The sequence below is a fragment of the Ranitomeya variabilis genome, chromosome 1, assembly GCF_051348905.1.
Source record: "Ranitomeya variabilis isolate aRanVar5 chromosome 1, aRanVar5.hap1, whole genome shotgun sequence".
In the NCBI taxonomy this organism is placed as follows: Eukaryota; Metazoa; Chordata; class Amphibia; order Anura; family Dendrobatidae; genus Ranitomeya; species Ranitomeya variabilis.
The window spans coordinates 296,725,613-296,751,089 of NC_135232.1; the positions used below are offsets into that span (position 1 = coordinate 296,725,613).

At 41.3% G+C, this 25,477-nt stretch overlaps 1 protein-coding gene across 1 annotated transcript in view; it reads right to left on the reverse strand.

Annotated features, from left to right (window-relative positions):
* The window catches only part of MYO18B (myosin XVIIIB), a 1,084,067-nt gene that overhangs the window by 739,917 nt on the left and 318,673 nt on the right, over positions 1-25,477 (reverse strand). The window contains exon 14 of the mRNA XM_077295498.1: positions 21,099-21,269. Within this exon, the coding sequence (XP_077151613.1) occupies positions 21,099-21,269 (171 nt within the window). The remainder of the gene's footprint in view (positions 1-21,098; positions 21,270-25,477) is intronic.

Here is a 25,477-nt window from a genome sequence, read left to right on the forward strand (position 1 = left end):
AACAGATCTCGCACTGCAAACATTTTTAAACCAGGTGTAACAGGTCGACTATCTTTGATTGGGGAGGCTTGTCACTCTGGTAGCACCAGAAGTGCATATATTGCACTCGGACTGCTAGGGTGATGCCCAAACGAGCCATAATCTCCGCCTTCTGCTTTTCGTATTCCTTGGCATCCTGCTTTGCAAGGTCGTAGTATGCTTTCTGTGGATACCCTGTAAGATATGGAGCTAGAATCTCTGCTCATGGCTCTGGGTGCAGATTCTCTCTGTCTGCCACCCTCTCAAATACAGTCAGGAAAAGTCAGGAAAGCCTCAACGTTATCTTCCAGAGTCATCTTCTGTAAAGCCTCCTGCACTGTTCGCCTCACCTGGATACCTTAACTTTGGTTTGTGGGTGATGCCATCATCCTGGTCCTGAGAGTTTCTGCCAAGAGAGCCATCTGTTGCTGGTGCTGCTGCTTTAACTCCTGCTTCTGTTGATACTGCTGGATAAGGAGTTAGTTGGTTTCCTGTTAGGTCTACTGTTGCTGCACCTGGACTAATTGCTTATCAAGCTCCTACATACTTTCAGACTGTGTTCACAATGCTGTAGCTGCCTTTACAAAGGACATTCAATCTTTGCACTGCAATCGCTTGTGTGCTCTGGGACTTCACAACTGCATTACATCCAATGATTGTAGAGATTAAATCTCTCATTAGGCATTATGCCTTAGGTAGCAATGCAGGTTTGGTCCAAACAGGTGCAGATTTTATTTGATTTTCACAGGTTGCGCAGCACCAAAACAACAAAGTCATATACAAAAATCCGTAGCCTTGTCCAGACGCTAACTAAACTTTATAGACACTGACTAATTCAGAAACCAACCAAAACCAAAACTTCTATTGTCGATAGCAACCATTGATACTTGCAACTTGGTGCACACAACCTGTGCAGAGTCTTCTCAAAGTGATTCAGGCTTGTTTATTTCCTCAATGCTCACTGAAATGGATTTATTACTTTGTACAAAAGCCTTTGCTGATGATGACAGCTTCAAGACACCTCCTGTATATAGAAACTAGTCACATGCATTGCTGAGGTCTGATTTGTGCCCATTTTTCTATACAAACACTCTTCAAATCCTGAACAAATGAAGAAAGAGAAAGATAAAAACCAAGGACAGTCATAACTATAGCTGATATCTAACTCATGTTAATAGTAGTAGTGAGTACAGAGCTGCCATCATGTAAAATGATTCAAATTAACCTCATAAAAAGTTTAACTGTTTCCTTACAGTCACAAAGAAGTGGATTACATTTTGCATAATAGTGACATTACGTAGAACTGGATGTCACTCAAAAATGTATGAAAAGACAAAAATAGAACTGGTCCAGGAATCTGCCAATAGGCCTATAACAGCATTAAAGACGCTGGAGGAATTTTATCGCAACTACTGTATGTGTCAACAACCTTCTGTATTTTTCATATGTCTGGGCTGTGGGGTAGGGTAACAACAAAGAAGCATTAAAAAAAAGCATCCAAGGCTGACTATGTTTTGCCAAAACCTACATCAAGTCTGCCAAAAACATGTGGGAAGACTGTATAGAACTTTTTTGGCCACAATTCCAAAATAAATGTTCAACCCCTTAGTGACCAAGTCAATTTTTACAATTCTGACCACTGTCATTTTTTGAGGTTATAGCTCTGCAGCGCTTTATGGATCCAACTGATTCTGAGACTATTTTTTCATGACATATTGTACTTCATGTTAGTGGTAAAAATAATTTGACATGATTTTGGTTCATTTATGAAAAAAAAGAAATTTGGCAAAAATGTTGCAATTTTCAAACTTTTCATTTTTGTGCCCTTAAATCAGAGATATGGCACACAAAATAGTTAATAAATAACATTTCCCACATGTTTACTTTACATCAGCACAATTTTGGAAACATAATTTTTTTTTTAGGACGTTATAAGGGTTAAAAGTTGACCAGCGATTCCTCATTTTTCCAGCAAAATTTACAAAGCCATTTTTTTAGGGACCACCTCACATTTGAAGTGACTTTGAAGGGTCAATATGACAGAAATTACCCAAAAGTGACATCTTTCTAAAAACTGCACCCCTCAAGGTGCTCAAAGCCATATTCAAGAAGTCTATTAAACCTTGAGGTTCTTCACGAGAACTATAGCAATGTGGAAGGAAAAAATGTATATTTAACTTTTTACACAAAAAATGTTCTTCTGACCCAAACTTTTTTATTTTCACAAGGATAGCAGGAGAAAATGGACCACAAAATTTGTTGTGCAATTTCTCCTCAGTATACTGATACTCTATATGTAGAGGAAATCCATTCTTTGTGCTCATGGCAGGGCTCAGATGGGAGGGAGCACCGTTTGACTTTTTTTAATCCAAAATTGGCTGGAATTGATGGATGGTTGCCTTTTGAGACCACCTGATGTACCTAAACAGTGGAAACCCCCAAACAAGTGACCCACATTTTGGAAACCACACCCCTTAAGAATTTTATCCAGGGGTATAGTGAGCATTTTGAATCCACAGGTACGACACAGGATTTGATAACATTAGGTTGTCATATTGAATATGTCGCCATTAGTGTTGAGTGCAAGTGCTTGCTACTCCAGTTTGCATTGAGTGTTCGGCTATGCACCGAATATTGCGGGTGCTCGAGTGACATGCTCGAGTTCCTGCCCTGCATTTTAAGTTGCTGTTAGACACCCCTAAAAAAAATGCGGGGATCTGCGATACTCAGTGTATATCCAAGCACCCGATGCAAACTCAAGTAGCAAGCACTTGAGCTCAACACTAGCTGTCATATCATCATAATTTTTTCTTTACTTTTGAAAACCCCTCATTTCTATCGCCAACCCTAACACAGCCTTAGCCCCAACACATCTCTAACCCTAATCCCAACCCTAACCCCAACCACAACCCTATCACCAACCCTAACCCTAACACAACCCTAACCCCAACCTTCACACAACCACAATCCAAGCCCTAACCCAAACCATAGCCCTAACTCCAACCCTAACTGAAAACTGCAAAGAATGTAAAAATTACAATTTTTTTATTTTATTATTTTTATCTAACTAAGTGGGTGGCAATGGGGGTTTGATTTACTCTTTTTTTAATTTTGATCACTGTGATCAGGGTCTATCATAGTGATCAAAATGAACCAAAGGGAAAAATATCCTATTGTTGCAGGGTACCGGCTGTCAGATCTCGGCGGGCGGACTACACATGTGCCCGCCATTTTCTTCCAGGAAGATGACCTGGAGAGCCGGGGACGAAGGAGGAGGGTCTGGGGATGGCAGAGGTACCAGGGGGGTCTTGGGTGACCCCATTTCTCTCTCCTCTGGTATGCTAGATCATATGAGAGGAGAGAAATAAATAGAAAATCTGGCTTTTTATTGTGTGTGTTCGACGTTATTCTGTGAATAATGGCGATCACGTGACAGGGCATCATAAAAACTGTCCCTGTTCATGTTCTCCAGGGTCGCAGCTATCCCCAGTAGCTGAGATCATTGAGATTTTCCAACACTGGGGGTTGCTATACCCTTATTTCTTGGCGCTGTTAAAAAGTGATGCTGAGGAAAAAGTACTCTTAACTGCTGCCATTAAAAGGCGTATCGGCGGTCATTAAGGGGTTAATACAAAGCAAACACTGTGCATCACCAAAAGACCGTATTATGCTTTGGGACATAATGCAGATGGAACTTGGGTTTTAGTCAAGGTGCAGGCAATTACGAACAATTCCTAATTTCTGTCAATCTTGCAACAAACCATCTGGCCTCTGTTAAAAATATGAAGAAACAGTTCACTTTTTCACTTTTTAGCATCACAACAACCCTATGCATCTCCAAATTAACAAAACATTTGCTTCGCCAACAGAAGTTCAAAGTTTTGCAATGGCCAGTGCCCAAATCTGAATCCAATTGAAAATCTGTGAGTTGACCTGAAAAGAGATGTACAAAGGAAATGCCCTGACAGATGTGGAGCATTACTGCAAGGTAGAGTGGGCAAAGATTTCCAATTCTTGATGTGCCATGCTGATAGACTCCAACCCGTAAAAGACTGAATACTGTCATGAATTCAAAGGGTATTAGTTTAAGGGTGTGCATATTTATGCAACCAGTTGTTAGGGGTCGAGTTTCCGCCTCTGCACAGAGGGAATTTTGGGCCATCTCCGCTGCAGTCTCCCATTCTTCTCCTGCCGCAGTGGAGCCTGCTCAGCGTAGATGTCGGTCCCAGCGTCTCGCTCAGTCTGACCCTGTATAAAGAAGTTACTGCTGCTTTTCCTGCTTCTGCCATTGAAGTCAGTGTTGGTCAGCGGCGAGCAGATGCTTCTGGGACTAAGTCCTGCTTTTCTCATTCTGAGCATGCCCAGAGTAAGATCTCTCAGTGGAGATCGAGGGTCACATGATCAGATACTGCAGCTGAGGCCATTGGTCCTTCAGGAAGGTCCTGTAGGTGCTCACGCTCTGTGGCAGCCTCTCATTGGTCCTTCTAGGAAGGTCCTGTACGTGCTGCAACTATCTAAGGCTCGCATGGCCGCACGGCCATGCTCTAGTATTGTTCTTTATTATGTGCTTTGCGCCAGTGTGGTCACGTGAGAGTGTGTTCAGGGACCCGGCTGAAATAAGCGCCTAGAATGCTGGCACCTCCGGCGAGGAGTTTGTGTTTGTATGTATTCAGGGACCTGGCTGAAATAAGCCGCTAGAATGCTGGCACCTCCGGAGAGGAGTTTTGTGTGCATGCGTGACCACTGGCTGCTCTCTGTTTGGGCACTTAGCCTGTGCCTCTGTGAAGTCTAACAGGGCACAGTGCTTTGCTTTCACAGCTACTCGGTGAATTAACTGAGTTAGTCCATACCGCCATATAGTGCCGCCGTTTGCTAGCAGCAGGTACTCCTGCACGGTGGACCCCGGGCTGCGAATGCACCAATATCATTAAAAACATCTCTATTTACTCGGTGCGTTCCGCTAGCCTTAACACCAGATAATCTTCATTCTTTAATTTTCTTTTTCTAACTGATAAGATTTCCATTTATTTTTTTAATTAAATTTTGCAATTTACCAGTGACATTTCGGATGAAAAAAGTTTTAAAAATATTCTTCTTGGTATGATTTTTTTACAAGACAAAAACCTAGCATTATAACAGGAGCATGTAGATTTTTTATATCTACTGCACCTATAAAATGATTTACTTTCTCTGCTGAGACATACAGTGAGCTGACTCAGACTGCGTTAGGAGGGTTGAGAGTTCTGTCATTTGTAATGGTTTAGGTTATGGTGTCTGCAACATTGTTTAAGATGTTAAAAAGAAGGGAGTGAAGGAAATCTGATAACACGGAAAATGGCTCTGTGATTGTAATGCTTATGCTTAGTCCACTAAACAGACACAGATTCCAAAAATTTAATTATCATCTCTGGGCTCACTTTCAATTCTTGGCTATAAGCTGACAAATGATTTGTCCTCTGTAACATAATGAAATAGCTAATGTCCATCATACGCATTAGATGTCCACCAATGTCCACCATACGCATTAGATGACTGTTGGACTAACTCATGTGGAATGACATTTCTCTCATATCTAGGAGCACTTGCTTGGATGAAAGCTACTGTACTGTCTATGAGGAAGCTGCCGACAGATATCCCTGCTGGCGGCTTATCTATGGGAGAACAAAAATCGACAGTCTAAAATGTCCTCAGTTGGACACCACCACAATACACATTAGAGCAGTGGTGCACAGCTCCAGTCCTCTAGGGCCACCAACAGTGCATGTTTTAAGGATTTCCTTAGTATTGAACATGTGATAATTTAAACACCTGCACAGGAGATGATTCTAATGTCTTGTGCAATGCTAAGGAAATTGTGAAAACATGCACTGTTGGTGGCCCTTGAGGACGGGAGTTGTGCATCATTGCATTAGAGTGTTGGCCGAACTCATCAATATCAGTGGCTTAACCAACATTAGTCTAAAATGCATTTAAGGGAATTTGTTACCAGGTTTTGCTACCTTATGTGAGAGCAGCATGATGTAGGAAAAGAGACCATGATTCCAGAGATGTGTCACTTAGTGTAGGGATTCGGAGAAGAATCCAAAAGTGGACCCTCTGGGTCTTGACTCTAGAGCCCCCGAGGACGAGTGGACCAGATGTAACCACCCCCTATACAGGGAGCGTTAGGAGCAGGTCCAAGGGGGAATGGAGACACAACAGCTAGAGCCAAAGGGGCGACCAAAAACAAAAGAGGGAGACAGAGGACTAGCAATAGGGAACTGGAACAGACTAGGGATGATAGATATATATGGGATCACTGGAGAGGAACAAGGGAACCACAAGGCTGCAAAAAACAAAAAGAAAGAGCTAAGGAACAGGGATACCAACAGGAAGGGAAAACAGACGCGGGACTAGAGAAAGGGCAGGTAAAGTGGAGACACTGAATGGACTGGAGCACAGAACAGACACGGCGGAGACACAGAGCGGGCTAGGCTGGAACTAAGGACAAACACAGCGGAGACACAGAGCGGGCTAGACTGGAACTAAGGACAAACACAGCAGAGACACAGAGCGGGCAAAGCACAACAGCAAGGAGAATGGTACTGAGACCGGAGGAGCCTAGGGCATAGGTACGCTGGACAAAGCTCAGGGTATCCTACAAAGCAAAGGCGTCTTACCTGGGAAGACGCCGAGAAGAAATACCCGATGGGTGCCACCATGTTGGGGCAGAGCCGTCAGGTCGCGACCTCCCAGGAGGCTCTGCGGCACAGGAGACGCGACTGCGCATGCGCGAAGAACCCAGACGCCTCGTCCCAGCGAAGGGAGAAGCAGAGCGACGAGGGACAGAGTTGCAAGTGCACCGAGGGATGGGAGAAGACAGGTGAGTATGTGCGGTAGTAACACTTAGTTTACTGGATGCAGCAGTTTAGCAGTTTTAGATTGTATTAGCACCAGGAGCTTATTATTGCTGGTACACTGCTAGTCCGACATGCCCCCTCCTGTGATAGGCAGCTCACTGTCTATGGACATTGTGTGTATAGAGACTGATGGGTGCGAAGGAAGCTTACTTAGTTTGGCTGTATTTCTAAATCTAAAAGCTCTGATTGCATCACAACTGCTGCACCCAAAAAACTAAGTGATACATCTTTCAATTCAACTTCTCTTCGACTAGATCAGGCTGTTCTCAGATGAGGTAGCAAATACCTTCTGACATATTCCATTTAATGTTTGACAAAGTCTTCTTGATGGTAATCTGTTAAACTTAGCAAAGTAAAACTGTAGGTCAAAATGAGTTTCATTATTGCAAAGAAAAACAGCAGAAGATAGAGAATACTCAAATTAAATGGTCTTTATCAGATGCCAATTTCTCCGCTCGCACATCAGAAATCCTGGCAGAGAATTGTCTGTACACCTGGGCTGGTTGCTAGGAAACACATTCAGACTATTCTGGTTTCTCTGCTTGGCAGATATCTGAATAATAAGACTGCTAATTATTAGGCCTCAAATACCAAAGGGCCCAGGCCAGGCATTCCCATGCAAATAGTTAATCTCTTTTGAGAATGTGTCAGAAGTTCTAGCAAAGAATTGTACTGAGGACATTATAAAAAAAACTATCCCATGAGTTATGGTATAATAGTGGTATAACTGGGAAAAATTTAGATTTAGCCAGCCTAGATTGCCCATTTTCAATTGCAAACTTCAATTTCTGGAAATATGTACATCTTATCAATGAGCTGCCTATTGCTTTCTTATGAAAGCTCATAATTAAAGATGAGAGAATATTTCAATGTTTGGTTCGGATTACAATCAGCGATTTTGCAATATTCACAGATTTATTTGTCGAATATTCGCCCAACACAGCCGAACGGCATTGGTGTCAATGGAAGGCAAAAACAAAAGCATACACAATACCTTCAAACATTCCCAGACACCAGAAAAGTGGACTCAATTCACCCACAGTACAAATTTTACAATGGTATGGCAGCAATCAGCCATGCATGAGGTATCAGAGTCTGGGTCAGCATTTACAGCTTTGAATTGAACATAAAATTAAGACAAGGTGGATAAGGCATTGGTGTAAGGCCTGCTGTGCTCGGAGACCTGATACTACATGCAATAGCTCAACCTGTTTTAATACTCAGCCACACTCAGGTGGCACAAATATCAGTTTCATAGACTACTATTGTCAGAAAAATGTAAGGATAGTAACACGGGTAGTTGACTCAAAGAGGGTGGAGGCCTGCCGGTCTCGAAGGCCTACTGCTGCAGGCAACACACATGAAGGACACCCAACCAGGAGTCTACACATTTCCAAATATTAGAGGCAGACACCAACAAAGTGGCATCAGTTGCATAGAGTAGAACTATTTTAATGGGAACCGACACCTCTTTCACTACAGCCAACCCAGCAGATGGAGACCCAATCAGGAGTCTTCAAATTTAAAAATAAACTAGGGCCTGACACCACCAAAGTGCCATTAATTTCATGAGAGTAGAAATAGTATGATGGTAGCGACATCTCTGACACTGCAGCCAGCCCAGACTATGGAGACACAATCAGGAGTCTTCAAATTTCAAAAAATTAGGACCTGACACCATTGAAGTGGCATCAAATTCACAAGAGTAGAAATAGTATAATAGGGACTGACACCTCTTCCACTATAGCCAACCCAACTGATGGAGACACAATCAGGAGTCTTCAAATTTCTAAAAATTAGGGTCTGACCCCACCAAAGTGGCATCAATTTCATGAGTAGAAATAATATAATAGGGACTGACACCTCTTCCACTACAGCCAACCCAGCAGATGGAGACCCAACCAGCAGTCTCCACATTTCCAAAAATTAGTGGCAGACACCAACAAAGTGGCATCAATTTCACAAGAGCAGAAATAGTAGAATAGGGACTGACACCTCTTCCACTACAGCCAAGCCAACATAGCAGATGAAGACCCAACCGGGAGTGTTCACATTTCCAACAACTAATGGCAGACACCAACAAGGTGGCATCAATTTCACCAGAGTAGAAATAGTATAATGGGGAACGATATGTCTTCCAATACAGCCAACCCAGCAGATGGAAAGACCCAATCAGCACTCTCCATATTTCCAAAAATTAGTGGCAGACACCACAAAAGTGGCATCAATTTCACCAGAGTAGAAATAGCATAATGGGGAGTGATATCTCTTCCACTATAGTCAACCCAGCAGTCTCTTCCACTAGAGCCAACAGAGCAGTTGTAGACCCAATCAGGAGTCTTCAAATTTAGAAAAAATTAGGGCCTGACACCACCGAAGTGGCATCAATTTCACCAGAGTAGAAATAGTATTATAGGGAACAACACATCTTCCTCTACAGCCAACCCAGCAGATAGAGACCCAATCTGGAGTCTTCAAATTTAAAATAATTAGGGGTAAACACCCCTAAAGTGGTACCAATTTCACCAGAGTAGAAATAGTATAATGAGGAGCGACATCTATTCCACTACAGCCAACCCAGCAGTTGTAGACCCAACTAAGAGTGTTCACATTTCCAACAATTAGTGGCAGACATCAAAAAAGGAGCATCAATTTAACCAGAGTAAAAATAATATAATGGGGAAAGACACATCTTCCACTATAGCGAATCCAGCAGGTGGAGACCCAACCATAACTGTTCACATTTCCACAAATTAGTGTTAACATCTGCAGGAGCAACAGCAGGCACAGAAGCCCCACTAAAGAAATCACAAACTGCAATTACATGAGATCAATGCAGCACACTAAAAATTACATCGCCTAGTCTGTACAGTCTGAGATTGTGGTGCAAAAGTCCTTGAAGATCCATAACTTGTTCATCTTGATGAAAGTTAGGTGGTCTACACTTTCAGGGGATAGCCAGTTGGGCTTATCCCTCAGGACACCACTAGCAGTGCTGAAGACACATTCTGAGAGAAGGTTGGCTGCCGGGCATGATAAAACCTCCAAGGAGTCAGAGGCGAGCTCAGTCTAGTCATTAATTTTTGATGACCAAAATGTGAAAGGTTCCAAACCCTCCCAGATGGTATTGATATTGAATTCTAGATACTCTTGCACCATCCTTTCCAGTGATTCACCACGTGTCAGACTTGGTACATGAGCTGGTCTAAAAAATGTGTCAAAGGACTCACAGAAATTGCTGCTACCACTTACACTACTGCATCTAACAGAGTGGCAACCAAGTAGTCAGCACTATTTTGAATCATAACTAAATGGGGATCATGTTGCAGATAGTGCAGTAAGAAGGCACTCATATGTCGGGCTCTTACATGAGGTCCAAGCTCATGCAATGTTGGTAGCTGGGTAATATTGATGCTTGTTTTCTCGGTCCCCTCCCACCAACCATGAAAAACAGAGAGGGGATGATTATCCTTTTCATCTCCTGACAGTTGCTCGCCCATCAACTCTTCCTCCTCCATTTGTTCCTCGGCTCTTGCACCTTCACTAACAGTTTGCCTGGGACCACCAGCCTCTATCGATCACAGTGATCCACCCTCCATTAGCACCAGCCTATGTGATGTTATTCCTTCCACATTCTCCTTTGCTTCCTCCCCTTCCTCTGGGACCACCACCTCCTCCTGCAGGCTATTCAAAGTCTGCTCCAGCATGTAGCTGACCGGAATAGTGATGCTGATGACAGCATCATCAGCGCTGACCATCTAAGTAGCCATTTCAAAACTCGCTACTGGAGAGCTGTCCACAACTTTTCAGCTGTATGACTGTGATCTCCAAGGCATATCAATTATCACACTACCTGATTTCAGTGAGCCCTGGAGGTGGTGGGGATTCACTCTGCATGTTTGTAACGCGTGTCTCATTAAGGCAGAGGTTGAGGGCACAGGTTGAGGCTCTAGAGGAGGTAGAGGAGGGGGAAGAAGCAGTGTAGGTAGTTTGAAATGCAGTGGCTTGTCCTACAAGTCTTGGGTTTTCGAAGACTTGTGGAGCAGCCCATTCCCCATCTGCCTCCACAGCCACCAGAGTCACCCAGTGCCCAATCAGCGAGATGTAATGCCCTTGGCCATACTTACTCGTTCAAGTGTCTATGGTGAAATATCCTCTGGCAGACATAGATTTAGTCAAGGAATGGGTGCTGTTGTCTGCAACATGCTGGTGTAGAAAAGGCACAGCTGTCTTAGAGAATTTATGGTGACTGGGCAACTGGTACTTGTGCACTGTGACAGCCATCAGTTTTTGGAAACCATCTGTATCTACCAGATGGTTGGCAGCATTTCCGTGGCCAACAGATTAGAGATGGTGGAGTTCATCCTCTTAGCTTTGTCATATGTATGAGGAAACAATCTATTACATGACCACAACTGGGGGACCGAGGGCTGGCTGCAGTGCTGAGAGAGGGCGGAGTATGGTGAACCGGAAAAACTGCTGGACCGTGAGTGAGGTGCAGGCAGAGATGTTACGGTGGTTTGATTAACTTGCGGTGTACTCGTTCTCTGAGATCGGTCAAAACAGCAGGCATGTCGGCTTCCGTTACAGCTGACAATGGGCTCTACCTCAGCCTGACTGGAGCGGGTAAAGAAATGGAGCTCCTGTGGTTAGAGACCTGCATCAAAATACTTGGCACAGTAACAGAGGAGGAGAAAAAAGCAGTAGATGCGGTTAATGGGGCAACTGATGGTTGTTGCGGTCCGCTGGTCTGCAGTGGGATTGCCAGAGTAACACATATGCATGTTTTTCTCAATGTCTGACATGAAATCAGAATAAACCTGTCCCGTTTTAGATCAAATAGGATTACCATAATTATTAATATTTGCCAAATGCCAGAATAATGAGAGAATGAGAATGTTTTAAGGCAGTTTTTTTACTTACTGCAAAGTCAAAAGTTTACATACATTTCATTAGTATTTGGTACCATTGCCCTTAAACTGAATGACTTGGGTCTAACATTTGTGATATCCTTCCACAGGCTTCTCACAATAGTTGTTTGGAATTTGAGCTTATTCTTCCTGACAAAACTGGTGTAACTGATCCAGGATCTTTGGTCACCTTGCTCGCACCTGCCTTTTCAGCTTTGCCCATAAATTTTCAACAGGATTGAGATCAGGGCTTTGTGATGGCCACTCCAAAACATTGACTTTGTTATCCCTAAACCACTTTGTTACCATTTTGGCAGTATGCTTTGGGTCATTGTCCATTTGGAAGACCCATTGCCAATAAAGCTTTAACTTCCTGGCTGATGTCTTGAGATGTTTCTTCAGTATTGCCACAGAATCTTCTTTTCTCACGATGCCATCTGTTTTGTAAAGTGTGCCAGTCCCTCCTGCATCAAAACAACCCCACAACATGATGCTACCACTCCTGTGTTTCACAGTTGGGATGGTGTTCTTAGGCTTCCAAGCTTCTCCCTTTTTCCTCCAAATGTAATGATGGTCATTATGCCCAAAAGGTTCAATTCTAGTTTCATCAGACCACAGGACATCTCTCCAAAAATTAAGGTCTTTGTTCCTGTGTGCATTTGCAAACATTATTTTTTTTTATGTTTCTTTTGGAGCAAGTAAAGGCTTAGTAATCTTAGTGTATGCAAACTTTTGACTTTGCAGTAAGCAATAAAATGCCTTAAAATGTTCTCTCTCTCTCTCTCTCTCTCATTATTTTGGCATTTGGCAAATATTAATAGGAATATTTGCCATCCGCTCGAGCAGATGCTCTTTCTGGGCCTCATCAACAAGGCGTACCACTGTGCAGATGCCAAAGAAAGGTAATGGAGTAGTCCATCCAGTAACAGAAGATGTCTGTTTTGTTTGCATAGGACGTGACGTTGTTGGATCACTGGTGCATTACCACCTACCCCACATACACCTTGAACACCAAGCTTAATCCCCCTAGCACCAGGACCTCACTTTCTCCCTGTCATGTTGCTCAGATTTTGTGGTAAGAGCACAGTATTAGTATTTTTTACTCTGCACCAGCTCTGCAAACAGCTGAATTTTAGCAGCACTAAATGACAAGATGAAATATGGTGTGCTGAATCACGATAGTCAAAGAAGAAAGAATTCTTTGTGTGGATGAGGCCTATATAACAAAGAAGATATGCCCCAAACAATTAGAAAAATGAGTTATCCCCTACTGTATCATGTTAGTAACGAAAGAAAGTTTATCTTGTGTGTGTGAATGAGGCCTGCCGTATAACACAGACAATATGCTGAAAACAATTTTTAAAACTTATATCTCCCCTACTGTATCATGTTAGTAACAGAATGAATAATTTTTTTAGTGTGGAAGAGGCCTGTATAACCTAGAAGATATGCTCCAAACAATTTCAAACTCTAATCTACCCTGCTGTATCATGACTGTCACAGAAAAAAAATAATTTCAAACTGTAATCTAACCTGCTGTATCACGTTTGTCACAGAAAATATTTTTTTTTACTGTGCAACAGCTCTGCACACAGAACAATTTCACCGCCACTAAATGACAACTGCAAAAAAAAAAAGTTATTGGGCAACAGCTCAAATCACATAATAATGTCACTGCCACTAAATCAGAAGGTGAGATATAGCATGCTGAATCCCATTAACAACTGCAAAAATATTTTCTCTTACTGTAAAATAGCTCTGCAAAAAGCTGAATTCCACCGCCACTAAATGACAAGGTAAGATATGGCATGCTGAATCACGTCAGCAACTGCCAAAAATATTTTTTATTACTGTGCAAGAGGTCAAATCACAGAACAATTTTCCCGCCTCTAAATGACAAGGTGGGGTATGGGATAACTCGCATCCTGACCATTTCACCCCTTAGGTGCAGTGGGTAATAGTAATATTTAGGCAGGAAAAGAGAGTTCTCTGTGCCGTGAACATGGAACGCTGACGGGTTACTATAGTAGTCGGGGGATAACAATCTGTCATCAATAGAAAGCTAGTTCTTTGACTGAAACAGCTGTCTTTTTCAAGTCTTCCAAACACAGAAGCACTCACTCTGCCAAGCGTTTCTCTGTCATCTATCTTGCCGAGAATGAAATGATCGGCAATCTAAAATCAGATCCTTATCTTTCTTTACAAAATCTATTGTGGAGAGACTGGAGACCCCCATACACATTAGATAGTTGTACAAACCCATCGATATAGGACGATTCAGCCAACGTTAGTCTAATGTGTATGGGGGCCTTTAGTATAACAATCAGGCCTTTCCAGAGGAAGAGCCTAATAGGATGCATGCCAGCATTAAACTAAAAAGCATAAAATGCTTCAATACAGAGTTATTGCATTCCTATTAAACTGGACGAGTGATCAATAGTTTCAAGTATAGCTAAAAGTAAAAAAAAAGATTAATAAAACATGTAAATCTCTATTTTCCCCAATACAAAATGTTTTACACAAAAGAAAAAATATACATGCTTAGAATTACTGCGTCCATAATTACCCAAAAAATAAAATACCGTATATTATTTTATTCCCATTGTGAATACAATACAAAACACTTTAAAAAAAGTCCATAATTCATTTTTTTTCCTTTCATCTCCTAATCACAAAAAGCAATTAAAAAGTAATATATACCCCAAAATAATGTCAATGAAAATGTCAATGTAAACTTTCACAAAAAAGCCCTCATATGGTTTCTCAGAATTTGGCAACACAAAAAATATTTTTTTCTAAGAAAAAGTGTTCTTTTTACATAAAAGTAGTAAATGAATGATGTTCTTTCCTTCTGGCATCCCCAGCCCTAACAAATCAAATGCTGTGCTGGAGACGCCAGAAGGAAATAAATTTGCAGACCTCCCATGTAGCTGCCAGGTACCACTGAGTTGAAGTCCTAAGAATCGATCAGCTCATCTCTTCTTTTTACATGTCTGTTTAGTGCCCTTATCAATATTGTAGTATACTGTAAAGGTGTAGTCCTTACTCAAACTGCCCAGACTACCTCCTCTCCCTCTGTGCATCTCATCAGTGAGTAACAGCAAAATCTAGAGAGCTAAACGATGCGCTAACTCTGATTGCTACTGTCAGTGTTAGTATGACGTACTTGTGTGTGTGATTTTTTTTTAAGGATTAAATCAGCATCAAATCTCTTCTGGCAGAAATGCAAGGAAAAAAGTGAGTTCATTCATTGATTAGCTGCAGTTCCAAAATATCCCTGGCTCACACATCTGATTAACCTGCCTTCTGCTTGTAAGAGGATGGAACAGGCAACTGATTGCAAGCAATCTAAAGTATTAATCACAAAAATCAGGCAGAATTCAAGATTAAGCTAAATCTCAAAGGTATGCATTTGGAATCTGTGCTCATGAGTCAGCAGATAAGGATATGTCAGCCAGGAGAGTTTTATAATTCTATTATCGTCCTAGATTTCACACCTCTTTACCCTGCCTCCTGCTTGCGATTGATAGATTTATACATGTCAGCCAATGGCAAGTGAGAGCACTGTGATGCAGAATCTCATAGCAAACACTGCAGACTATGCACTATAAATTATTTGTTGCCAATTTTAAGTAGCAAATAACACACTGGCTTTCTGCACACTTCAGCTCTGGAAAGTCAGATAAATTATGCAAAATATAGGAACCGATATACACAAGAGCTTCTACATTATTGTTCAACATAAGTCTATGCTGCACTATATAGCTTAGAAATCCTGGATTGATTGTTCAAGTAATCTTATTTACTAAGCATTTCCACTACCACACTGATATAGCCACTGTTCAATAATGATTAGATTATTTTATTTACAGAGGATGATAGTTAATAACCACATAAATATAATAACACAAATAAATATACCAAATGTTTAGAACCTCTCACATCTCTAGAGAACTAGGCCTAATGAGAAAGAAAGGTACATCTGATGTTGCAGTTTCTCTGCAGGATAGATGACTGCAGATAAAGGTTAAGACAGTGTAAATTAGCTAGGTCCCAAAGGAAACACTGATCAAATTCAATCTTTAGAGTACAAGAGAAATAGCTTTACATAAGAGGCAAGTATTTGACTATAAAGGCTTTGTGTTCTACACATGTTTATGATGCTTTTAAAAGGGCATTTTACACCCAGTGCCCAATTTTACACTTGGCGTAAATGTTTTTTAAAGCTTATAAGCTTAGTACGGTACTTGCTGACAATTGACCTTCTATAGTCTCTGCACTTATCATCGGTGCAATAAACTAATGCTGCAAGATTGCATCACTAGATCCACTATGAAAAAGTGAAAAAAGCTACTGCGAGAAAGAAATATAAAAAATCATAGCTTAAAGAGGTTGTCCAGAAAAAATATGTCATTCCATATGCTAATGAGCGCACAAAAAACACCTTTTGGACACCATCGTTTTCTGTTATAATTACATTGAAAACTTTCCATTTAGCTTCATATTTAAATAAAGTCTGTCAGCTTCAAATCACATTTTAAATTAACCATATGGTTTATATAAATAAAGAAAAAACTGGCATGGGGTCCCCCCCATTTTTGACAACCAGCCAAGATAAAGCAGTCAGCTGGCGGCTGGTATTCTCAGGCTGGGAAGGGGTCATGGATATTGGCCCTCCTCAGCCTAAAAATAGCATCCGGCAACGGCCCCAGAAAAGGTGCACCTGTTAGATGTGCCAATTTTGGTGCTTTGCCTGACTCTTGCCACTTACCCAGGTGCGGAGGCAGGTGGGGTAATATATGTGGGGTCAATGTCAGCTTTGTAATATCAGCTGACATCTTGCCCCAGATTAGTAATGGAGAGGCATCCATTAGACACCCCCATTATTAACCCCATAGTCAAGTGTAATAAAAACACAGACACAGAGAAAGGTCCTTTATTTGAAATAAAAACACAGACTCCTTTATTTGAAATAAACACTCCCACCCTCCTTTACCCATTTATTAATGTAAAATTAAAAATAATAAAACACCTTTTTCCTCACCTGTCCACTGATAAACCATTTGTCCCACAAAAATACCAAACTCTGCTTCATCTGGATGGCATGGCAGAGTGCTGGCATTACGTGACCGCTCAGCCGTCAATGATTTCAAATAAATGAGTTTGTGCTTGTATTTCAAATAAAGGACTTTTCTCCATGTCTGTGTTTTTGTTACATTTGACTATGGGGTTAGTAATGGGTGAGTCTTATAGATGCCTCTCTATTGCTAACCTGTGAGCTAGATGTCAGCTGGCATTACAAAGCTGACATCAAACCTACAAATGTCACCCCGCTTGCTGTTATTTCTAGGCTGGGGAGGACCAATATCCATGGCCCCTTCCCAGTCTGAGAATACCAGCTTTCAGCTGTCTGCTTTAGCTTGGCTGGTTGTCAAAATTTTGGGATATGGTTCTGTTTTACTTTTCTATTTTTTTTTATACAGGAGACCATGGCTTCAGTGGAATGAGCATTAGGTGAGTATAACTGTTTTTGTTATTTTAAAAAAAGTAAAAGTGTGTTTTTTACTTCAAATAGAAGATTTTATTTTATTTCATATTTACTATATTTAGGCTGGGGGAAATATCCCAGCCTGAGAATACCAGCCCCTAGCTGTCTGCTTTAGCTTAGCTGGTTGTCAAAAATGGTTGAGCCCAACTCAATTTTTTTTAATTATTTATATAAATAATTAAAAAATAGAGTGGGGACCCCTTTATTCTTGATAAGCAACTTTGCTAATGTTGACAGCTGAGTGTTGCAGCTGTCAGTTTTACCTGGCTGATTATCAAAAATTCAGGGAAACCCATTTATTTTTTCTTTATTTATTGTGCAAGTGGCGGCTGATGAATACACCCATTAGCCACTGCCTGCTCTCACTGTTATTAGCAGCAGCAGGTGTAGGCTGATAGGAGTAATAGTAAACTGACAGCAGAGCTCTGACCGGTGGTATTAATCTTACGGCCTATCAGAGCTAATGGTGTTTCTCATGATGTCATGCAGCATGATAGTATGAGAAACACCCAGTGCTCGGGGTGCTGGACCTGAACAGTAACACGGACTTCCTAGTGAAGTCTGTATTTGGGGTCTGTGACCAAACAGTAGGTGTTCAGTATGGACCCCGAACTTTATTGTTCAGGTTCGCCCATCTCTACCCATCACTACTCACCATCTCTCTTTACCTTGATTGGCAGTGCACTCTCTTTATAGGAATGAGTACTGTCTGCAGTTAAATCTTCTGTAAAGCAAGTGCTGCCAAAGCATTCGGAGGCGGTGAGGTGTGCAAAAGTACTGGTTGGAACAGTAAACTTGAAGGGAAGCTATCATCAGAAAATGACTTAATATTTAAGTCAAATTTTTGTGGTACATTATTTTTTAAATGTTTGCCACTATTTTTCTTTAGCATATCACAATCTGTCTTGTAAATTAAAAAAAATAGAACTCTTTCAAAATTCACATTGGCCAATGAGGCTTCTGTAGACTCTAACATCCTGCTGTTTCAGGAAACAACACATGAACATTAGCCACAATGGTCAGATTTCGTCCCCATTAGTGATGAGCGAGTATGCCTGTTCCTCCAGTTTTGCGAGCATGCTCGGGTAGTCTCTGAATATTTTGGGCGTGCTCGTAGATTATGTTTTAGTCCCTGCAGCTGCATGATTTGTGGCTGTTGGACAACCTGAACACATGCAGGGATTGCCTGTTTGTTAGGGAATCCCCACATGTATTCAGGCTGTCTAGCAGCCGCAAATCATGCAGCTGCGGGGACTCAAACCTAATCTACGAGCATGCCCAAGATACTTGGATAATACCCCAGCATGCTCGGTAAACTCGAGAAACGAGCACACTCGCTCATCACTAGTCCTCATCTTTTACAGTAAATTGTCTAATGAGATTGTGCAGAGGTCATTGTGGCAGTAGGGGGATAAGAGTCAGATAAGACATGGCCTATTGTGGATCTTGTGTTATCAGCTGATTACAAAAGGGCAACCTGTCATTGTAATAATTCTTTGGATAATATGAAGCCTTACTGTCAATGTTCCCTGAAAGGACAGGAAGTATGAGTCTATTAAAAGCCCTAGTATGAGTACTACAAGATTACTAGATTTTTTGTTTTGGTATTTTTTTGTTATTTTTTTAAATAAAGATTGTGAAATTAAAACAAAAAATGGCCATCTTTTTAAATACATTTAACAGTAGAAAAACCTGATTGAAACTATAGGTCATTTACTGATATTGGCTTCCTTTTAACTAATTAGCCATATTGGCGTGTACACAGCTGCAGGATTATGCTGTGGATCTGTGGTGTGCAGACTACAGATGGAGCTGTCATAACTGTTACAGTTTGTTAATATGAAGCAGTCCCTCTCCATATTGTTTTTATTAGATCTAGTTTATTTTTGCTTCTAAGGCATGTTTGTGTTCCCCATGTTGTGATGATGTAGCCAGGGCCGGCCCGAATGTATAGGCGAACTAGGCGGCCGCCTAGGGCACTGACCCTAAGGGGGCGCCAGAGAAAAAATAGAAAAAACTATAAAAAGGCAAAAGGTGTATGGAGCGGAACTGAATGTGTATGAGGTGTATGGAGCGGAGCCGTGTGTGTATGAGGTGTACGGAGTGGAGCCATGTGTATGAGGTGTACGGAGCAGAGCCGTGTGTATGAGGTGTATGGAGCGGAGTCATGTGTGTATGAGGTGTATGGAGCGGAGCTAAATGTGTACGAGGTGTACGGAGCGGAGCTGCGTGTGTACGAGGTGTATGGAGCGGTGCGCATGTGTACGGAGCGCAGCCGTGTGTGTAGGAGTAGCTATGTGTGGCCATTATATGGTGCGAAGTATCATGTGCGGCCAATATACAGTATGGAGCATCATGTGTGGTCATTATACAGTATGGAGCACTGTGTGGCCATATCTTTTTGTTTATAATTATTCTTTATGAAACAGTGTGATCAGCAATGCTAAATGGGTGTGGTTGGGACGTGGATTTGGGTGTGGCTAGTTATGAATGGGTTTGGTCAGAGGCGTGGCCTAAAATTTGCCGCGGCAAAAAACTTTGTCCCTCTTTCCCATCTTCAAAAGTTGGGAGGTATGTTAAAAGTAGTAGAGGCGCAACAAAATTGTTTCGCCTAGGGCGCCGTAATCTCTCGGGCCGGCCCTGGATGTAGCTCATAGTTGCCATATATCATAAGTAAAATAGACCAATCTCTTACAATGTTTGTGTGCTAATAAGGTCAAATAACAATGCACTGAGCATGTTTGATTAAAAGTGCATTCACACCCCAGTATGTCAGTGTGCAGACCCACTTAATATGTCCTTATTCTGTCTGATTTTCAACATCAGATCAGGACAGAACATTTTCTGAGTTTCACCAATCTCTTTCTCGGATCCATCATTGTCATGAATGTAAGAATGAATCTGTGGGAATCTGTGGTTCTGAGTGCCGTTATATAAAACTAGAACAGCACTCAGACATTTTACATTTGCCCCTTTTATACCCCTGATGAAGGTGCGTTGATAGAGAAACATTCGAGGAGTAAATACAAGTACATTGCACTTAGACATTTCACATGGATTTGTGAATGACCCTAAAGATGAGTTTGTACACAATAAAGGGGCACAATAAAGGGGCAGATTTCTAAAGGAAATATTTTTTTATAGAGGATGCGTCCTTTACACAGCTTGTGGTTAGTCTAAAATGCTCCTCAATTAATTTTGTTAAAATTGAAGACAATTTTGAAGGTTTCTAAGGAGAGACATTCAAGTTACACTCTATGTAACCGATTTACAAAACTGATTGTGAAGAATACTAGGCTGATCTTGACATGGTTGAGTAGCATTCTTAATACACATGTACTGGTTAATATCATTATTTAGTGTATTTAAATGTTTTTTTCAAAAGGTTTTTTTCATCAGCACCAAATGAAGTGCAATCCAGTGTTATTTTAGTGTTCGAATAATAACTTTAGAAAACATATATTTACCTCCATTAAATGCATTGTTAATTGATAACATTCTAAATCAAACTAAAAATGCATTATCCATTCTACTAATTAATATATACAGATCAGTTTGCTTTTATGTCTATATACAACTGACACAAGATTTGTGCATTGCCAGCCCAATAGTTGGGTGAGCAAAAAGGTTGGGAAGGTAAAGTTATATCATTAATTAGACTCAAATGTTAATGTAGAAAAAAATACAACCTAGTAAAAAATACCTTTCTCTTGCCTATCATACCTGACTTTGCATCGTCTTCTTGGTTGCCACCTCTGGTTCCCTGTGTCACTTGTTCAATGATCTGCTTGAGATGATGCTTGAAGACAGCAGTGGAGAGCTCCTCGGTGTCACACCCCAACACACTGGCAGCCTTGTTTGCCCACTCAAACCGCATAAACTGTTTTCTGCCAACTGAAAGAGAAAGAATAAAATCAAACATTTGGCAAACATTATTGCAAATTAAGAAAGATGATTTTGTTTTAAAGCTTAACTTAGTTTTAAATGTACACTGTATCTGCCAAATCTGCAACAATGCAAACACTACCCTAACTTATGAAAAGAAAAATTACCAGTGTTTAGTAATAAAAAAAATAGTGTTTACTGGGAAAAAGAGAGACTATTTCTATAGAACAGTGTTCCCCAACTCCGGTCCTCAAGAGCCACCAACAGGTCATGTTTTCAGGATTTCCTTAGTACTGAAGAGGTGATAATTGCATCACCTGTGCAATACTAAGGAAATCCTGAAAACATGACCTGTTGGTGGCTCTTGAGGACCGGAGTTGGGGAACACTGTTCTATAGAACATTCCTAAGCCTTTGTCTGTTGCTGTCCTTGGTGCTGAAGTGCTGAAATACAAGGTATTTGAAGGTACATTTGTTAAAAAATATGGTTAGCAGATATTCATACTGTCTATTGGAAATTAACCCCTCATTCTTCTCATTAAAACTTCTAAAATAATGAGAAAAAAAAAGTTTCCCTTTCTAAGTGCATTGCACCAGCTCATTCATCTTTGCATAATACAGCCAGTCATCAGCGGTCCTGGAATCTAGGGTATATTGGCCGGGAGTCTTTGTGAAACTACCCCTTGTTAGTAGGGGCATGAATCCATTACAGTGACACACAGTGCTGGGCCTCCTGACAGCAGAAGGTGTTAAATTCACACCCAATAATTAACAGCACTGAGAAATCACTAGTTTGCCACAAAAATAAGAGACTTTCTACTTTCACCCCAATTGGTACAGAGGTAGATAATTAAGGGAAATTGCGGTGTGATTTGGGAGCACGGTGCTAAGCTGCACGTCTATTACTCTGAATGGAAGACAATTTAGGTGAGAGGTTGATGAGTACATGATTACTGCCCTGAAGGGAATGCTACGCCATCAGTAGAGTAATCGCTTTTAATAAAAACATGACAAATAAAGGGAAGAACCTTACAGTTTACTAAGCAAATTACAATGTGCGCAGTAAAAAATGACCACTATGTAACTGCTAACATTTAACAGGACAATGCTCCTCAAAATTCTTACACTTTCTATGTAGCCCATACTGCATATTGAAGATAATAAATAATAATAATAATAATTTTATTCATATAGCACCAACATATCCCGCAGCGCTTTGTAGATATATATACGCTTTGAAGATATATACAGCCAGACATCAATAAACTGTGTAAAAAAAACATAAATTTGTCACTAGGTTTGTGCCATGTAATATGAGAACAGCATGATTTAGGGGCTGAGACCCTGATTCCAGCGATTTTCTCTTCTGCAGATCTAGCAGTGCTCAGAATTCTGAGCTCTATATAACTCCACCCACACACCACTGATTGGTTGCTTTTTGTGTACACTATGTAAAGGCAGAAAGATGCCAACTTGTGGTGGGGGAGTGGTTACACACAGCAGTTGACTAGGAGGCACGAGACACCTAATATAGTAGTGATTATCTCCTGCTTATAAAATACTAATTTTATTGAAACAGCAACACACAGTCTAGTAAGTGACATGAGTCACCCACCACGGCAATGGGGATACTCGGTACCGGGTCCGGTCACAATTAAAGGGGTGGTCACCTGGCAGCGACCCGGTCCGTGGCACTGGGCACTCAAGTGAAAGGGGAAAGTCTTTAAAGAGATTAATAAAGTTTGTATTCGTGATGCCACCTGTGGTTCTCAGTCTGAGGGGACCGACGCTGCTTAAAGGGGTCCTCTGGGGTGATGTTATTGCAGCATAGATGGTGACACTTCCCACAGGTGAAGCAGGGTCCCCAGGGCTCCCTGTGGAGTGGGCAAGGATGGTGGGTTGCCGGTAAATAAACAAAGGACATGGTTGCAGTCTTTACCTGGTTTACTGATGGAAGCAGGCCACAGTCCAGGGTACTGGCAACAGGTGTAGATGGAGTCCAGGCAACGTTAAGGCAGGTGGAAACCCCCTTGGCAGGTCAGGTTGGGAGCCTCCCACTTTGCGCTGAATATTAGTCCAAAAAAGAAAAGAATGTCCAGCTTCACCGAGTCCGTAAAAAAGAGTCTTCTTTATTCACAAACTTTAAACATTGAGGATACAGACTTCAGCACGAACCATATGGGTAAGAATCTCAACGCGTTTCTGGAGACTAAGCTCCCTTAATCATGACATGACTAAGGGAGCATAGTCTCCAGAAACGCGTTGAGATTCTTACCCATATGGTTCGTGCTGAAGTCTGTATCCTTCATGTTTAAAGTTTGTGAATAAAAAAAACTCTTTTTTACGGACTTGGTGAAGCTGGACATTCTTTTGTTTTTGGACTTTATACGCCTGGACACAGCGGGTCCGTGCTCCCGAGGTTTGGTTTATGCATCACGGGTGAGCTGGTTTATATTCCTTCTTTCTAAGCTGAATATTAGTCCCTTGCTGCCTGAAGTGTCCTAATAAGGTCCTCGCTCTCTCCTGTCCTGGGACAGTACCTGTATGGTAGGCAACTTGAGCCGTTTCTCTGGGTTCTCTATATACGGTGACCCCAGGCTCTAGAATGCTGCTGCATCTCAGGTTTAATGGGGCAGGTTGCTTTCAGCTCTCTGCCCTCTGGTTCTGCTGTGGGACTTGCAGTTGCCCACAACCTCGGGCTCCCGGTGCCCGGCCTCTGCTCTCTTCTTAGAAGGGCCCAGTAGCAGCCCTCATCTAGCTCCTGATCACTCCTCTGCTCTTTCCCTGTCTCTTGTCTGCACCAGACTGACTGACCCCTCTTCCAGACCAGGATGTAAATTGAGGGAAGCTCCCCTAAAACAGGGTTTAGAGCTCCCCCTTCTGGCCTGGAGTCAGAATGTGTTGAATGTGAGATTACCTGCCAAAGGGTTCCCTCATGTCTCCAGGCATGGCATTACCCTCCCCAAGAGGAAGGCAGCACCAATGTGGTACCCGAACTCCTGGGGTGTCACAGACACATCACTGGAATCAGGGTCTCATGCAAAAAAGAGGTGGACAGGCACACCCAATATTAAAAAATCTTCTAGATTTATTCCAAATATATAGCTTTAAAAATTCATTCAAGGATGATGTGGCACAGGAACTGCTCTGACGCGTTTCTGGCCTCTACTGCTTTTTTAGTAATAGAGCAAATCAGGGTCTGAGCCCCTACATCATGCTGCTCTCATATTACATAGCAAAAATCTGCTAATAGATTCCTTTTAAATATACTAACAATATATACATCATTGGCAGACACAGACAGAAATGTGCCCCTGTGTAAGAACAGTATATTGTTCCTTTGCAGTAAAATAGCTCATCGTAATGCACAATTTAACTTCATTGAAGGCTCTTGGGATCTTGTGCAGCTGCACAGGTTGCACCAATGGTATGTCCACCCCAATATACATTTTATTCAGTACATATTACATCCCAGCATTTGTGCAAATTTGGTAATGTACTCAGTTGTAAAGTTAGATGCTGTCCAAACTATTCTTTATTCTCAGAATCAGGTGTTTCCTATTATGTCTACATCCTAACTGCACACAGTGCAAGAATCTTGTAGAGCAGAGTTCCTCAATCCCAGTCCTCAAGGCCCATGAACAGAACATGTGTTCAGGATTGTCTTAGTATTGCCTTTGGTGCAATATAAAGGGAATCCTGAAAACATGATGTGCTGGTGGGCCTTGAGGACTGGGATTGAGGAACAGTGTTATCCAGCATATTGTACAATGTATTCTCCCTGAGGAGCAATACTATTACAAAGATCTTAAGTACGGCCATGTAGTGGATATTTCACTGCTAGATTCAAACATTTCATATAGAAAGAAAGAGAAAATGTGTATACATCATTATATTCCCCATGCTATATGATGCTATTCATTATATAGAGTAATTATGTCATATTATTTCTCAAAACCCAATAAATATGCTAAATATGCAGGTAATATTAAGTAGAAAATGTTATCAGATAGTGACCTATTATTTAAATCAGGTTTGTATATTAAACGTATTTTTTTTTTTTTCATTTTCCAAATAATGATCTATATACAAAAAAAACCTAAAATCTTGACATTTTCAAACTGACCACTTACACTAATATTAGACGTATGTTCCCTGTTCCTTTAAGCAAATTGTATGGATATTGACTACAATAGACTGGCTCACACTTTACTTTAC